Here is a 13,891-nt window from a genome sequence, read left to right as displayed (position 1 = left end):
GCCCTGCAGCCTTAGCGGCCGGCAGCCACCCAGCCAGACACAAGCAAGGTGGGTGAGTAGGCTGTGTGTTGCCCGACAGACTGCTTGTGGTTGATTGAGTGAAAAAGCCTATGTGTTTTCTTGCAAAAATGTCAGGGTGGTTGTGTTGAAATTAAAACGGTTTTCATAAATCCAGACATATATATAAAATAAAAACGTTATACTTGCGACTAATCATCAGTCACCAATGATCAAACCTATTTTTGCTTGACATTTGAAAGTAAAATTCTTTGTCTAACGAGGGAATTCTTGACGGTTTTCTAATGAAAGTAAATTTCCCGACTCGTGTAAAGAATGTTTTCTTGATTACAAGTTGATGACAGTGAAAAACGACCAGAGAGAGAGAGAGTTTTTCAGAGATAGTTTTAACTACCATTTACTTTATAGTTGACAGACCCAACGTACATATATATATATATATATATATATATATATATATATAAATTGTTAAATTTGATTTTCGTAAAACAGTGCTCAATACATCAGAGTAGAGCGAAGTATATAATGTGGGAGGAAAAACACAAATAAACTACAAGTTCATCCCTACAAGCCTGTTTCGTGGTTGCCCACCCCTGATGAGTGGGCAACCACGAAACAGGCTTGTAGGGATGAACTTGTAGTTTATTTGTGTTTTTCCTCCCACATTATATATATATATATATATATAGATAGATAGATAGATAGATAGATAGATAGATAGATAGATAGATAGATAGATAGATATATTTGTTTTGAAAGAGCACGTCATCTTATTATTGACCGCTACGTTTATATCGACTTCTTTGTACGCAAACCAGATCAAATATATCAAAAAGTTTACATTAACACAAACTAACCAAATCTCTACCGATAGGATAACGTAGAAATTGATATACCCAACAGCGAGTCGCTCTCCCCTCCCTTTAGCTTCCTTTGAGCGTGTCCTGTGATTACCCAATGTACTGGAACAAATGTATGGTTACAAACCTTGATCGTTATTTCCAGAGACCTTTATTTCTACTGTACATGTGGGAATGATGCTTCTTATTCATTTCACTATGTATGAAAGCATAACTGTTTAACAAGTCTACAAACCTGTATGAAGTAAGTATTACAACAAATATAAACTCACAATGATAGGTCATTTTTCGGATTTACTACAGAGAATCAACGGCAAGAATGTTGTCTTTTAATACTGACTGATGTATCCATAGTAACGGTCAATTTAAACCGACGAAAAGCCAAAAACTCGCCTTTTTCAATCGTGTATGTGTGTCGGTATTATAATTAATATGTTTAGACAGAAAGGCAATAAAAAGGTTGTTTTACACAAGCATTATTTATCAAGAAATGTAACCTTTTCAACGACCGGAAGTAATCAGGATTTATGAAGGAAGTCATTAGTCAGTGCCACAGTAGCCTAGGTTACAGGCCGGTGTACCACTGAAGCGGTAAACGTAGAAAGAGCCGCAGTTTCTCACTTCAATGTTGGTGAACCAGCGACAACAGTTTGAATTCCAGTGAAAGCAGACCTGCCTAGTGACTTTGCCATCAGCCACTGTAGGATGTCCACCATTTAACCAGCCGGTTGCAACAGTGTTACACCTGCGTTCAGGTGGACATGAAGTTGGCATTCTAGTTCCCGCAGCTCCTTGGAAACGATACCAGCCATTGAGGTTGCTGTCACACAAATAAGAATTACTGACGTACGTGGTTTTCCGGTCACCGCTGGTCAGACTTGAGTAGCTTGTACATTCTACAGCTAGAATTAAAAGTTGAAGATTCTTGAATCAGTTGATGCTGTTTGAAACTAAAATCCCCACACTTTGATAAACATATAAAGTTTTAAATATCTCATCAGCCAAAGGTAAAATATATCCCCGAATTTCGCAAACCATGCTATGCATTAATAGAAGGATGTTTGAACAAGGAACTGGATCCTAAGTTACAGCTGTAACTTTGAAATAAATCATTCATGTATCTTATACATGTAGCAGGTTTGGAATCAATGCCCTTTCAAATCAAGACAAACTGTTCATGGGTTGTCGTTTATTAATATTAGTTTTAATTGCAGTCTGTCCACAGCCATTCCTTGTTTTCCCTTTGTAAAAACTGAGCGCGAGTGGCGAACGCGCGAGATTGCTTCGCACGTGTTTAATTCTCAGCTCTTTTCTATTGCTCACGTACTCCACGAATTAGAGCTGAAATAGAAGGTCTGTCCACAGGGTACTTTACTGACTTTTTAATTAATATGGAATTGCTTCGTATGGTTGTTACGCATGGAAAAAAATATATCGTAGTAGTTTCTGATATAATCAAGAAGCTGGTCTACCCCTTCCCAACAATAATCCAGATTCCTAGCTTGCTAGCAAAGAGCAGCGGGGTATAATTAACCTTCTGATCTTTATTTTTCTTTCAAAGTGTTTTTTCTTTTCTTTTTTTTTTTTTACATTGTAGGAGAAAGTGTAACCATCTGTTGAAATTCTTAAACTACATTAATGATACCATTTACATTGTAGTCTTTTGTTAAGCATCATTGCCATTTTTCGGAGTCATTACTTTCAGAACTTTACCTCACGGTATTTCTTTCTTTTTAAGTATTTGTTTTAAGAACGCTCATTTCAGTTAATAAGAATTCACTAAGTAAGGTTTTTACTTTAAGCTACCTGTTTGTTAGACATGAAATGATCCTACTCTGACTCTGAATTATCCTGCAGGTACTAGAACTTATAATGTTTAACTCAGTATCTGCACTAGTCCTCACATTATTTGAGCAATAACCTTGAAGATCGGAAAGGAACGAACTTCCGAAAACAGCGACCTCAAGCACAAACTGACTTGTTACGAGAGGCAACTGGAAAAAACAGATCCAACAATTCGAACCAAACTGATCTGATATTTATTTCAGATGACCCTTATTTCAAAACCAAAACTTTACACTGTGTTTATGTAATGTATTTCTTTTTTTTTTTACCAAACTGTATCCTCCTGAGATCTCTATGCATTAGAAACATTTTGATTCTATTAAAATGGAACCGTCAACATGAGCCCTGAATAGAAAAAAGCGATTTGAAAAGGCTGATGAACCGAAGGTAGAACGTTAAGAAAAAGAAGTTGTTCCAGTATACATAACGCACATTCAAATGATAACCGGGTGAATATACCATAGCCTGTATGATTAGCCGGCGTTTTATTGAATGAGGGATTCAGCGATGGTTGGCCATACAGCAGATTCAAAAAGGAATATGTTCTTTTAGCTTTTGACGGTATATATAACTAAGTTTGTCCCTTATAAAAAAGTTATTTATAAAAAGTAATAATTCTTTCTGGTATAATTCAGAAGCTGGACCACCAGCCCTGCGTAAAGAACCCATTACCCCCTTCCCTCCAGGAAGAAACCAGTGTTCTTTTTTTCGCGTGGAGTCAAGGAAGGCTGTGTTAGCATGGTGTAGCCGTGCATGTGTAGCTTAAATTTTTTGTTTCCTTGACTATATTGTAGGACCGAGCGTAATTTTCCGTTGATGTGTAATGGTCGCATTCATGATATTATTTACAATCTTGGGTGAGGTATCAATTCAACGATTTAGACGGTTAGACTATAGAAGGTCATTGTTTAAAAATGTGACGACTAGTAGTGTGTGATGAAGTTAAAAAATTATCAGTTCTAGACATGCGAAAGTACTGACGTAGCTTTAGGGGCAGGATAGATTTGTGTCAGAAAATCAACCTGTTATACAGGAACATGCACCTCAAAGTGCGGATGTTACCTGGAATTTTTTATTTTTAATTAATGCAGTGAGTGTCACTCAACGAAATATCAAAGGCAATGTAAACACTGTAAAACAATAATCATTCGAAAATAACCACGCCGGCTGTTAACATATTGCGAAAGTAATTAAGTAATCTCCGAAAATAGCGAGCCCAAACGCAACTTCTGAGTTAACGCTGCTATATGAAAAAATGAAAATAAGAGATGCAAGAATTCTTAACAAGCTTATCTGATATTTTTTTACATGATGACCGATGTTTTGAAAGCAAAATATTACTCTGTGTTCTCACTTTGACTACTGTAGACGTGATTCAGAGTACAAACAGCGATATCTTAATATTCACCATTACTCTCTGTGACCGTCAAGAAACAGTCAGGAAAACAAAGTTGTGTTGTTGGTAATGCAAAAAGGTTTTCCTAAACAGACCCTATTAGTTCAAGGAGTGGATAACGCTATCCACGAGATAAATTCACGTTCTTGTTTTTAAACTGAGATCTAGTGGATAACTCAGATTTTTTTTCCTCTGGATAGCAATTTGCCCCTAGACAGCGTTATCCAAATCCTTTGGGCCCTGTATGAATTTTTGCATAAGAAAATCAACAAAATAACTTGAACACTTCATGCAACTGAAACCGGAGATAAGCGCCGGCCTGATGGATCACTTGGTTCGTATGCAGACTTAACCTTACCTATGACACTCTGCAACCGAAGTCGTCTAATAGCTTCTGAAATTGTCCTTTGCCCGTAATCAGAGTGAAAAAGACGATGTTGAGTTTTAGAGTATACGTACCTAACTGAAATTTTGCGACGCGGATAGGCTGAGTAGATGTGAGGTTTTGATTGTTTTCAACCCAAAAACGTTAAATTTTCCATTTTTTTTTTTTAATCCACTCACTTGCAGAAGTACAACTTTTGCCATTTCCGGAAAAACCAGCTTTACATGTGCAAGTGTAAGACCCATGAGTGTTACTACAGACAGCGTTTGCATCACAGCCATGAGAATTGGAGGAGCACTCGTTTATATCTAATATAAGAAATGTTAAGAAATCTATTCGGCTTTGCGTTCATGATATTGTATTAATTACGATAACCTATATCGTGGGTAAAAAATAACTAACAATTTCGGCGCGAAACTTCAGCATTAATTTGTAATTCACATGTGATATTATAATATTGTCATGGTAACGTTTGGCCCAAAATTTCTCGATACAATAAATACGTCAAAAACTCAGGATTGTGAGCGTAATTTGTCACCCACGATATTAATAGGTTATCAAATGGTATACTCGTAAAATTAAAATAATAATAATAATAATAATAAAAATAATAATAATAATATCACTTGCATTTTGTCAAAATTCTAGTAATCTCCCTCGCCTAAAGGCTCGCAAAATTATTAGAATTTTGCAAAGATTGTGAAATTATCTTCTAATTTCACCAGTCACCAGTTGATCGCCCACACTTAGTTAGATAATTAATTAAGCTGAGAACAAAAACATTCCGCAACTTTACCACAAACTAACGTACCACTGCAAGGTCTGCCATCTCAAGCATATCCAGCTTTACATGTGCAAGTGTAAGATGCATGAGTGGTACTACAGACATATTACTACTGACATTGACATCACAGCCACGAGAGTTGGAAGAGCATTCGTCTGCGTCTCAAACAATGTTATAGGAATAAATATCGCAAAGAAGTTGAGAATGTCGTCAAAAACATGCCAACCATTAATTCAATGGCCAAATGTATCACACGAGTGTACAAAAGAGAACAAGATGGCTGAGAAGGCCAATGTACGAAACATATCAACGAATAAATACCGCTGACACACAAAAGAATGCCCTACATCTATTCTAGCCTACCGCACACATGCAGGGGGGATTGTAAACTTTTGCTTTGTTTTGTTTTGTCATTTTTTTCTGTTTTTATATCGTGCTCCTATATGTCAGACGCCCCTATATGTCAGACGCCCCTATATGTCAGACGCCCCTATATGTCAGACGCCCCTACATGTCAGACGCTCCTATATGTCAGACCCCCCGATACGTAAGACGCCCCTGTATGTCAGACGCCACTATATGTCAGACACTCCTATATGTCAGACGCCCCTATATGTCAGACGCCCCTATATGTCAGACGCCCCTATATGTCAGACGCCCCTATATGTCAGACGCCCCTATATGTCAGACGCCCCTATATGTCAGACGCTCCTATGTCTGACACCCGTATATGTCAGACGCCCCTGTATGTCAGACGCTCCTATATGTCTGACGACCCTATATGTCAGACGCCCCTATATGTCAGACGCTCCTATATGTCAGACGCCCCTATATGTCAGACGCCCCTATATGTCAGTCGCTCCTATATATCAGACGCTCCCATATGTCAGACGGCTCTATATGTTAGACGATCCTATATTGCAGACGCCCCTATATGTCAGACGCCTCTATATGTCAGACGCTCCTATATGTCAGACGCCCCTGTTTGTCAGGTAACGTTATCAATCCCTTTGGAAAATTCACACTGAAGTGAATTTCCATTTGCCAAATTATGGTAAGCGACTCTTTGCTTTAGAAACTGCCGTCACGTTTTCTGCTTCGGCGAACTATCTTCAATTGGAGTTGTAAAGTCTTCCTGATGTGAACCCATGCTGTAAGACATTTCAAGTTCAAATTTGTTTGCTATAATTTCGCTTATCCCTATACGATAACACTTTAGTTGTTTGTCGAAGTTGTTGTATAAACTGCAGTTTTAAAGAAACAGTTGTGTCGATTGTCGCCGATAACCTCACGTCTTAAAATAATGAACCGTATTTGTAAATAAGATTAGTGCCAAGGCACGTTTTAAAGTAGTAGGAATAATAGCTTGGTAGACTGTAAAAATTTAGGAGGGAAGGAGGGAAGGGGGGAAAATGGAAGGAGGGAAGGAGGGACGAAGGAAAGGAGGGAAGGAGGAAAGGAGGGAAGGAGGGAAGGAGGGAAGGAGGGAAGGAGGGAAGGAGGGAAGGGGGGAAGGAGGGAAGGAGGGAAGGAGGGAAGGAGGGAACGGGGGAAGGAGGGAAGGGGGGAAGGGGGGAAGGGGGGAGGAAGGGAAGGGGGGAAGGAGGGAAGGAGGGAAGGGGGGAAGGGGGGAAGGGGGGAAGGAGGGAAGGAGGGAAGGGGGGAAGGAGGGAAGGAGGGAAGGAGGGAAGGGGGGAAGGGGGGAAGGGGGGAAGGAGGGAAGGGGGGAAGGGGGGAAGGAGGGAAGGAGGGAAGGAGGGAAGGAGGGAAGGAGGGAAGGAGGGAAGGGGGGAAGGAGGGAGGGAGGGAAGGGGGGAAGGGGGGAAGGGGGGAGGGAGGGAAGGAGGGAAGGGGGGAAGGGGGGAAGGAGGGAAGGAGGGAAGGAGGGAAGGAGGAAAGGGGGGAAGGAGGGAAGGAGGGAAGGAGGGAAGGGGGGAAGGAGGGAAGGAGGAAAGGAGGGAAGGAGGGAAGGGGGGAAGGGGGGAAGGAGGGAAGGAGGGAAGGAGGGAAGGGGGGAAGGAGGGAAGGAGGGAAGGGGGGAAGGAGGGAAGGAGGGAAAGGGGGAAGGGGGGAAGGGGGGAAGGAGGGAGGGGGGGAGGGAGGGAAGGAGGGAAGGGGGGAAGGGGGGAAGGAGGGAAGGAGGGAAGGAGGGAAGGAGGGAAGGGGGGAAGGGGGGAAGGAGGGAAGGGGGGAAGGGGGGAAGGGGGGAAGGAGGGAAGGGGGGAAGGGGGGAAGGAGGGAAGGAGCCTATGCCTCATTCACCATTTCTTTTAAGCTATTTATGCTTTGGCGCCCGTTTTTTGCAAGAGTCAAGGTTAATCACAGAAAAGTTTATTCTCGCATTTTGGCTAAGGTGTGTGCTGTTGCCATGGCAACGGGGCTGGTTAAAAACAAGGCTTAAAAAATGGTTTTTGTTTATTTAAAAAAAATCCAGTCGTTAGATTTTTTTCATCATTTGCCCACTACGAATTGACATTAAATCCCTTCTGTCAACACTGTTCCAATAAAATTTTGACATAGGCGATTTTCGTAATTCGCCGTAAATCGTTTTCACTGCATGTTCTGTATTATTAAAAATTCCCTATGTCAAAATTCAGATTTTTTGCGATAGATCATTCACGTGGTTTCTGAACTATTTTTTTGCCAAATTTCTTGAAATTCTAACGACTGCATGATCTGATATTTGTTTTACATGATGACCGATATAAATCTTGAAAGAAATACGCTTTTTTGTGAGGATGTAATGCAGCTTTTTCCCACCAAAAACGATCCTTTCTAGATCTCTATGCATTAGAAATATTTTGAGTTTAAAACGATGAATCGGCCAACATGACCCATGAAAGTTGTGACCCTTCAAAAGCGGCGATAGGAAAATATCGATAAATCAAAAGTAACACCCTGATAAAATTATTTGTTCTGTGTACATAACACACATTCAAATGAATAATTTGTTGCGCAGAATACCGGGTGCTTTTTAGAGGAGAAAAGAAGGCTGTTAACAAGAGGTCACATGACAATTCAACAGCGTTTCACTAATAATGTTTAAGAATAATATTAGAGTTTGATAACAACCTTCCAAGCATTCTCTGCATCTGGAAAAAATATATCAAGCGTGAAATAAGTTTCTCAATTTGAAGTCTGGAAGAGTGCTACATCACTAGGAAATAAAATTTGCCATTGAATATATAATTTTTACAAATTTCCACCGAAGGCGTCAATAATCACCTGGCTATGCCTAAAAATGGGTTTTAGCTCACTGCTATAGAGTGAATTATACTGAATGCCATGGAGTATTTAGAGATTGTAAGGTTAAATTCTGCCGTCTCAAAATTAAGAGGGCAATTAGTACAAGCGAATTCGGTGTCTCTTAAAGTACTGTGTCTTCTCATTTTAAGACCCAAAGAGCGAATTTTGAAACAAGACTTTTGAAACATCATGTCCTGCACAGGGATTTCATGGAAAACTATGTGAAACAGGTAACAATATCCAAGAGAAGTTCAATTTCCTCTATAGCGAACGTCTGCTAGCGGAGATCTTTGGGTAAGAAAATCTGGTAACCTATCGATGCGAGCATTTGTTGCTACGAAGGAGGAACAACACTCGTACGGTTGTCGACCGTCCGGCCACTGCATGTATGCTAATACAAAATGTCACTCGGTACGCAGTTGCAGTTGAACCCGTTCACCCAGTCAATGCAGGTCCCGTTGTTCTTACAGGGATGATTTGCACAATCATCGATATCTGTTTTAAGGGGATAAGGCAGAAAGACAATAACGGTCATATTCGAAAGTAAAATAACTTGGAGACAAGACATGCAGCTATTCTTATTCAAAACGAATGAGGCAGTATACAAAGGAGTTCTAGATCACTACCATTGTCGACTAAAAGTAGTTCAAAACTGTGAGTTTTATGCTTCTATGGAAACGTCTTTATCAGATGTACTTTTTTTATGGTAATCAATTGTCTGACAATTAGCAAACAAACCATTTGAGTGAATATGTACCCCGCCGCGATAGCACTTTCAATCTACAGTAATGTTTAAAATTTAAATTGGAACTACGTCACAGTTTGCGCTTTTTGAAAAGTTCAGCCTAAACTATTCTAGATCGTCGTTTGTACTCTGTGTTAATCTTTTGCATCCTTAACCACCCTTGTTCCTTTACGGTTTATTATTATCTCTTTATTCCCAGGTTTCCCTCAATTTCAAGGTGACTGAGCTGTACTGTCTACTATTCGCCTACGCACTGTCCGCCTGAAATAACCACAAGAATTTGGACACAGGACAGCCATTCTTACTAAACACAATGCAGGCAAAACAGATCACTTCCATTGTGCTTGAAAGTACTTGGAAACTTTTAGAGTTTACCGGTTTGCTATTGAGAAAAGATTTCAGATGTCCGCCATTATCATAATCCAGTCAGGGACAAGCAACGCATCTGCTCTTTTAAATGTTTGTTCCACAGTCGATTTCTTGCTCACTGGGAAACTTATTGCCTCCCGCCGTCTTCAAGTAAATAGCAATTTTTTTTTTCCTCAAGGCCTATACAATCGCTATTGCTGTTGATGTTACCATGTGTGGAACTTTTTTCCCCTTTTAAGCCTAGGGTATGGTTATTTAAACCCAGATAGCTGAGAGGCTCAAAATGTAAATTCTAAAGGGTTAAAAGAAAGAAAGAAACTAAGTTCTGGTGTAGTCAAGCAACATTTTCGATTTTAAGATTATATCGGCTAGATCATTCATGAGTTCAAGTGTTACTGTCGTCTTACCTGTTTGACACGTACTTCCTGTGTATCCTTTCACACAAAGACACACATAGCTGTTTTTCTCATACATTGGCACGCAAGATCCACCGTTCTGGCATGGTCCACTCATACATGGAGACTAAGAAATAAAGTGATATTTAGTGACTGAAGGTAAGCTAAGCAAAGGTAAGCTAAGCTAAGAAAAGCTAAGCTAAAGCTAAGAAATAAACTGAAATTTAGTAACTGAAGGCAAGCTAAGCTCAAAGCTAAGGCAGGCCCAATAAACACCATTATGGTTAATGACGACTAACGACAAAGTAGTTCCTAAGGCAGGAAAAAAAAAAATGACTGAAAGTTTTCCCGCTGGGAGTGAATTCACTTTGATCGATGGTGGAAAACATTTCGGCAAAAACATATCCCAACTTTATTTAGAAAAGAAATTGTTTAACTAATCGTACACTTAAAAACATTTCTTACAGAATCTTGAGAACAATACTATATCACCCAATGAAATTGTGCTAATAACTGGACAAAAATATATATGTATAAATTCGTTTAGTAACTATTCGGCTACTTCCGAGAAAACCGACGACAACACATTTCGGCCGTTTTATCAGAATCTAGAGGACAGGAACCTTCTGGTCGCGTGATGATTCCGTGTTCTCCAGAAATGAGAGTGGATTAAATTACGACGATATCGAGAGTTCAGCCGAGTACAAGTACAGGAACGTTCCCTTTTTTCTGCCAGTGCCAAGTAGGATCATTAAATGTTTGCGCGAATTCGACTAAGGAAAGCAGTGAGACTGACCAATAAAAGTTTAAAAGAAAACGAATTATCAGTGACAGTGGCGAAAGCCGGATTAAACACGTTTTGCATAAAACATCTTTTTTGGGATACAAAAAGTGTTGTAACTTTGGGTTTCTTTTTCTATAGAATACCCAAACATCGGTTTAATATCAGCTTGTGGGCAAATGACCTTACATAAAAATAACTAAAAATATCAAGATCATCTCAGATGCATCTCATGACTCCAAGATAGCCATATGTAGCTTTTTTCCCCCTAAATCACCCGAATTACATCCGTGAATTTGTTTCCTTAATCGGCGCTACTGTAAATCTTTTCTTTTTTTTTTTTTTCTTTTTGGCCGGAAAAGTTGAGTTGACGAAATGTTCCGACCTTCTGTTTTTGCTTCATGGAAAATGAATTAGAGAGGGATTCAACTGCTTGTTACGCTTTGTTGTCTTCTTAAGAGAAGGATCCTGTTTTCCTGTTGGAAACTTTACCGATGGAAATTTCTGTTTCATTTCAGGGTTTCTACTTTTCTTCCTCACAAGTTCATAGAAAAGTTCAAGGAAATGAAAAATAACTAAGTATTCCGTTATATTTAATTTTTACCACTGCGATTGTTCGTAAGATATTGCTTTTGCTGCTGAAAAAAAAAAAAAAAAAAAAAAAAAAATAGAATTTCATATCTTCGCGGCACTAATATATCAGGCAATTTTTGTAAAGAAAATGAGTGCGCAGATTTTTTGCGGAAAATTTGAAATGGCAAGATCTTCCTGTGTGGATATTCCATGCTTCAAGAAAAAATAAATGAGACAGGAAGTTAACGGCTGCTTGTTAGCTGTAGCTTTGTTTAACTTGCTTCAAGGTCTAACCTACTAAGTTCGATTGGAGTCTTTAGTTTGTCGTCAGGTGTTTTTATCCGTAATTGTCGGTTGAACGATATTATGCCTTTCAAGTCAAGTATTCTGTTATATTTATTTTCAATCCCTTTTAACAGGCTGCGCTCGTTCGTAAAAATATTGATTTTGCTTCTCGGAGTTAAAATTTATTACCTTTGGGCCCCCTTCTACCTTACTATTTTTGTTGAAAAAAATGAGGGCGCAGTTTTCGCTGGAAAAAAAAAAATCAAGCAAAGAGGTCTTCTTGTGTGGATGTGCTTTGTTTCATAAAACGTCATACATGGAGTTAACCTGGCTGTTAGCTTTGTTTTACGAGCTTAAAAGGTCAAACATAATCAGCCTTGTATTTCCGCTAGTGTTTTCTTGTAGATGTCAGTTGAAAAAAATTAGGCCTCTCAAGTCATTTATCCGGTGATTCTGTTCTATTTATGACATTTGCATTGACATTACACATTGCTGCTGAATAATTTAAAAAGTCTCATCCAATGTCTCCCAAGAACTTGAAGATATTAGTTTACAAAGAAAAAAAAAAAACTGTTATCAAAATGTATTTCAAAGAGACTGTCATTGATGAACTTACCACAATACTGAAGTGATGGAAAGATTGGCTGCTGACGAACTTGTCCGAGTTGTTGTACTTGTCCGATGGGAGTACTTCACATAAGATTCTTCCGTTGATGTCATACAATGCAGCCAGGTTATAGGAGAAACATGACGGCAGGCTAACACATGCAAAACCACATTCTTCTCCATCGAGGACATAATCTGAAGCAAGACTTGTGATGTTTAAGTACGAGAACTTGTGGAGCTCGAAGTTGGCAAAGGCGATGCCACTCTGAACTCCTCTTCCTGCTATAACATCAGGTGCACCTGTGTCGATTTCATCCATTAAATAAATGGTTACGAAGTCTCAAAGGTTTTACGAAAGTTCTGAATTGGGTTAAAGAATAAGCTTTTATCTAAAAGAAGTGATATACAAGCAACGCTACCTTTTGAAGTTGCTATGGCGCTGTATGATACCATCAAAACCAAAAAGCTGGTAGTACATTGAAAAAGATCCATCCGAAACGTGGATCAGGGATGCCACGTTCCGCGGCGAAGACTAGTGAAGTGCCACTCGAACCTGGCAAGGAATATGAAATCTGTATTTTGGGACGTCTGTTTTGCTGAAGCGAGAACGACCGCTTTCAATGTAGGCTCTTAGGCGGCTTTAGAGCGCGGGTTTTTTTAATAGCGTATTTTCACTGGTGTCTTTTTAATTATCAACTGCATGGGGTTGGCGGGAAAATTGCTAAATAACAAATCAGCAGGAGGTAATTGTGCAATGAAAAGCTCATCATTAGCCAAGCAGTATCTCTTGGGGCGATTAATATGACCCCCACTGTTCAACGGACTATTTTGATAGTCAGCTGACAGACTCGTTGAAAGCCCATCTTAATATTTTGGTGTCCCGCGATCATTTTTTGTAATTGCAAAATGAAGAGCTATCGCAGACTTCCAACATTTGGAAGCACTCTATAATTGATAAATAGCTGCTTGTTTTAACTGACGTTCGTTGGGAGGATTGTCTGACGAGACAAAGAAAAAAAAATGAATGTCTGCGTAAGAGCCTTTTTTTTTTCAATGGGGAGCATTAACATAAATTCAATGCTGAAAAATATCATCAGCTGCTCTTGTAACGGCTTTTATGAGGCTTTATGTCCTTATGTCTCCAGTGACTCAGTGGTTAGAGCATCCCGCTAGATCATTCACAGAGGGTCGTGGGTTAAAATCCTGTCTGGAACTCCGATTTTTTTTCCGAGTTGATGCTATTTCTACATTTAATATTCTTTGTATTTTTAACTTTATGTCCTTTACCGACCAAATTGCCTGGAGCAATGAAATTTAACTATATTCTAAATGTAGACAACAATCTAAATAAAGAAAAGAAATTGCTTTGTATATCACCTTTCTAAGTTACCATCATGGAGAAGAAACGGAGGGAAAATCGGTTTTCAGAGGAGACTTTTTGTCGTGAAAATGTTTCCCGGTTGCAATGTGTATTTGGAACGAATGCAAACGTGCGTGGTTCGTCCGTGGTAGTAAAAAATTAAATGTATACTTGTTGAGATCTGTTATTAAAAAGCGTCATTAGTTTCTTATCACCTGGTAATGAGTATTTCTGCTCCAGGAC

At 39.3% G+C, this 13,891-nt stretch overlaps 1 protein-coding gene across 1 annotated transcript; it reads right to left on the bottom strand.

The window, feature by feature from the left end:
* Positions 1-764: 764 nt before the first annotated feature.
* On the bottom strand, positions 765-13,334 carry LOC110065708 (uncharacterized). Its single transcript, XM_089272258.1, has 5 exons — positions 12,708-13,334; positions 12,299-12,588; positions 9,992-10,170; positions 4,684-4,844; positions 765-1,780 (listed from the first exon to the last, which is right to left on the bottom strand). The coding sequence occupies exons 1-5, from the start codon at positions 12,778-12,780 to the stop codon at positions 1,419-1,421; spliced, it is 1,065 nt and encodes a 354-aa protein (XP_089128384.1). The 5' UTR covers positions 12,781-13,334; the 3' UTR covers positions 765-1,418.
* Positions 13,335-13,891: the final 557 nt, after the last annotated feature.

This window comes from Orbicella faveolata, unplaced genomic scaffold (genome assembly GCF_042242905.1).
Source record: "Orbicella faveolata isolate gen_17 unplaced genomic scaffold, um_ofav_v1 contig_34, whole genome shotgun sequence".
Taxonomy (NCBI): domain Eukaryota; kingdom Metazoa; phylum Cnidaria; class Anthozoa; order Scleractinia; family Merulinidae; genus Orbicella; species Orbicella faveolata.
Note: the sequence above shows the minus strand (reverse complement) of the source record. Positions and strands in the feature narration are given on the sequence as shown.